Genomic DNA, 3,477 nt, shown 5'->3' with positions numbered 1-3,477 from the left:
TATATATATATATATATAGTTACAAGTATTAAATTTATATCAACTTTAAATGAGTACAAAAGGTCACATGACTCGGTCCCAGTGTGGAGAGAGTTAATATATACAAAATAAAAAACAAACCAGCCCTTTTTTTAGCTCATTTCCAAAAATGAAAAAAAACAAACTTGACACAGGATGGGTTAAAAACTAGTCTTTTTCCCCTCACAGTAAAAGGCGGTATGTATACAAGAGAGCCTCATTAGCCCTAATCACTTAAAATAGTCGAGTTTTATTATCCTAAATACACAGAAGTCTGAAAGAATATTAAAGAAATTTAAACTTCAACATCCTAGGGGTGCATGTGATATTTAAGGTTCAAAACTTACCAGTTGGATCTGAGGAATCAGTTATGACAACATCAAATTCTTTCTGATGGTTTTTCATAAATTCAGCTCCATCCATTATATGTTGAACCAGTTTGGAACTTTTAAAACCTTCAGCCATAAACGGAAGGTACTCCTTTGAAACTTCAATCACTTTCTGTGGTAATGAATTTAAGTAGTTTTTTCAAGCTACATATTTTACTTTAGGTCTTTATAACCTCAAAGAATCTGGTACTAACAAAACTGTCTAATACAGAAAATTTTGAAAAATGTTTACTTTTTAAAACACAACCTTTACTTTGTATTTTCTAATCATACAGCTTTTAAACTTGTAAAGTGCAAACACATCGCTTGTCAGAGGCTTTGAATGCAGCTTGCAGTTTTTGTAACCCTATAACTCATGATTTTACTTATATTTGATGTAGAAATTACTGAAAAAATTGCCATTTACATGCAAATTCATTTTCAATTAACAATAAATCATTTGCAATAAATGTTACACTTCTGATTTAACTAATGCAAAACCCTAAAAGTTTGAATCCTGAATAGTTTTTCAACCAAAAATCAATCACCTATTTCCTTAAACTAAGGTCCTAAAATTCCAGATTTAAAAACTCAAGTTTACTAAGACAATTAATTTAAACAGTTTCATATTCCCATGCCTAATTAATTTTTTAAAAGCTATAGATGAAAATAAGTTATATAATTTACTACCGTATTTTTCAGAATAAAAAACACACCCTTATTTTGAAGTCAAAGTTTTGGCGAAAAAAAAGCTACAGTCGCATTTGAAAGATGTTTATTGAACAAAAAATCCAATTTGAAACTTTCAAAATTAGTATATATTGTTCTAAGCACAATAGAGCTCAAAACATCAAAATACCATAAATCAAAAAAAGGTTTACTGTTATTTAGTTTTGGTTCAAAACCTACAAATTCTTCATTGCTTTCGCTGTAATTTATTTTTTATTATTTAGGGAGCATTATAAATAGTTATGTTTTTACAAGAAAAAACAACAACTACTATTGTTATAAATAACACATTCAATTGAACTAAACTATGCATGCCTATTTAAATATATTTACACATAGCTTGTGTATATTGTATATATATACATATATATTATTCATACCTTCAGTGTATAGGATGCAAGCAGATTTTGACATCAAATTTTGGGGTAAAAACGTGCGTCTTATACACCAAAAATATGGTACTTAAAATTGACTCAAGCCTTTTTTCTTTAACAAAGCTCTTTTTTCAAACACAACTGTAAAGTCTTGAACAGAAAAGCTGATGCTGGTAAAAAATGTTTACACTTTCAATAACTAACACATTAATGTTCCAGGAAAAGATCCAATTAAATTTATATTTTTAACAAAGCTTTTATTTTTTACTATGTTAAAAAATATACATTCAACAATCATTTGAGTGTTTATCACAAATATTTGAATGAAAAACAAGGAAATAATAACAGAAATATATAATTTCTACCTCATCAATTTCACACTGCACAACAGTTTCAACACTAGGATGTTTTACAACTTCTCTTACCACACCTCCATCTCCTCCTCCAATCACAAGAACCTGTAAAACAAAGAATAATACCTCAAACATACCTCATACAAACTTATCATTATATACAAAATATTTATCAATCACATATTATACTGGTAATAATATTTTGAAAAGTTCTCTTTAATTTTGGGTACAAAATAGCTTAAATCATGAAACCTCTAAACTTTTATAACAAAAACTGTATTCAATAAATTCATATTAATTATGAAACTCTGATTCTTATCTGATACTTTGCTAAATCAGTAATATTTAGCAGCAGATGTTTTTACATTGTTTTTAATAACACTAATATTTTATAACTTAACATACATGTACACTAACATACGAAATTTGAAACGAAAAAAAAATTTGAATGCTAGATGAGACTTTTCTTTAGAAAAATAATTCAGTATGAACATGTTACAGTTTTGGAGCAGCATACAAAAAATGGTTTATTATGTGATTCAAAAGAGGACAAACTCTACTGGGTTCAAGTTTTGTGAACACTTCAGAAATATGTATAAAATAATTTTTTTCGGATTGAGTTGGATGTCTGTAAAATTAAATATATGATGAGTTTAAAAGTTGAATATGAATTATTGTTATCATTTGGGTAGTTATAATCTAAAAAAAATGGAATATAGGAAAGAACTTGATTACTAACCTTTTTAGGATTAGGATGCGAGTTAAGAGGTAAGAAAGTGATCATTTCTTGATATGCACTTTCATCTTTTTCGGTACACTGTATAGCATTATCAAGAACCAAAACTTTTCCAAACAGCTTACTGAGGACAAAAAAAATAACAAAGATCAGAGAAACCAACAAAAATGCAACACACAATGAGAATTTATTTAACAATACATTTGGTGGTAGAATACAATCTCATATATAGAGTACTGATCAAAAGTCTGCATCATTCCATGAAAACTTTAAATATTATTAACTCTTTCAGCATGGGCTCAGCCCCTTGAACCAACCTCATAACCATTTTGTGCTTGTTATAGTTTTCACTCTATAACTTTTAAATTAGTAAGCAAATGTTAACGAAATTTGGCAAATTAACAGGAAACATTACAATGCTTTAATAAGCAAAATATACTTTTTTCATTAAGTCTTAAGGTTTGTAAAGCAATGTTTTTCTCATGTTTTTTTTTTTTCTTTTTGCATGTTGCCTATCTAACATGCAAAGTAATGTTCATTTTATGATTAAAAATACTTTTATATATCAGAAAATTTCACATGTGCAATCTTTATAATGTCCAGATAATTATCAAACATTTCTTAAGAAAAAACTTTATACTTTATCTGTTATTTTCACTGATGAATCTCTGTACGGATTCAGTAGATTTGACCGATCTCGTAACCACCATAAAAAATTAGTAAAATATAAATTATGCCTCTTTCATTCTAGAATGAACACAAATTATAACATGAAAACATAAATGTTTAGACTAAATAGTTTAAATCTTATAACATTATACATTTATATTATATTTATTATACTGATCTTTCAGCCATACCTGGCTAACAATACAGAAGTTACAATGGCACGGCTCACG

General features: G+C 27.7%; 1 protein-coding gene across 3 annotated transcripts in view; it reads right to left on the bottom strand.

Moving 5' to 3' along the window:
- Positions 1–3,477, bottom strand: part of LOC106467846 (spermidine synthase-like) — a 35,424-nt gene that overhangs the window by 21,176 nt on the left and 10,771 nt on the right. For all 3 annotated transcript variants that reach the window (XM_013928223.2, XM_022396047.1, XM_022396048.1), the window contains exons 3-5: positions 2,582–2,702; positions 1,855–1,947; positions 366–519 (exon numbers count right to left, since the gene is read on the bottom strand). In XM_013928223.2, the coding sequence (XP_013783677.1) occupies positions 366–519; positions 1,855–1,947; positions 2,582–2,702 (368 nt within the window). The remainder of the gene's footprint in view (positions 1–365; positions 520–1,854; positions 1,948–2,581; positions 2,703–3,477) is intronic.

The sequence above is a fragment of the Limulus polyphemus genome, unplaced genomic scaffold (assembly GCF_000517525.1).
Source record: "Limulus polyphemus unplaced genomic scaffold, Limulus_polyphemus-2.1.2 Scaffold2764, whole genome shotgun sequence".
Classification (NCBI taxonomy): domain Eukaryota; kingdom Metazoa; phylum Arthropoda; class Merostomata; order Xiphosura; family Limulidae; genus Limulus; species Limulus polyphemus.
Note: the sequence above shows the minus strand (reverse complement) of the source record. Positions and strands in the feature narration are given on the sequence as shown.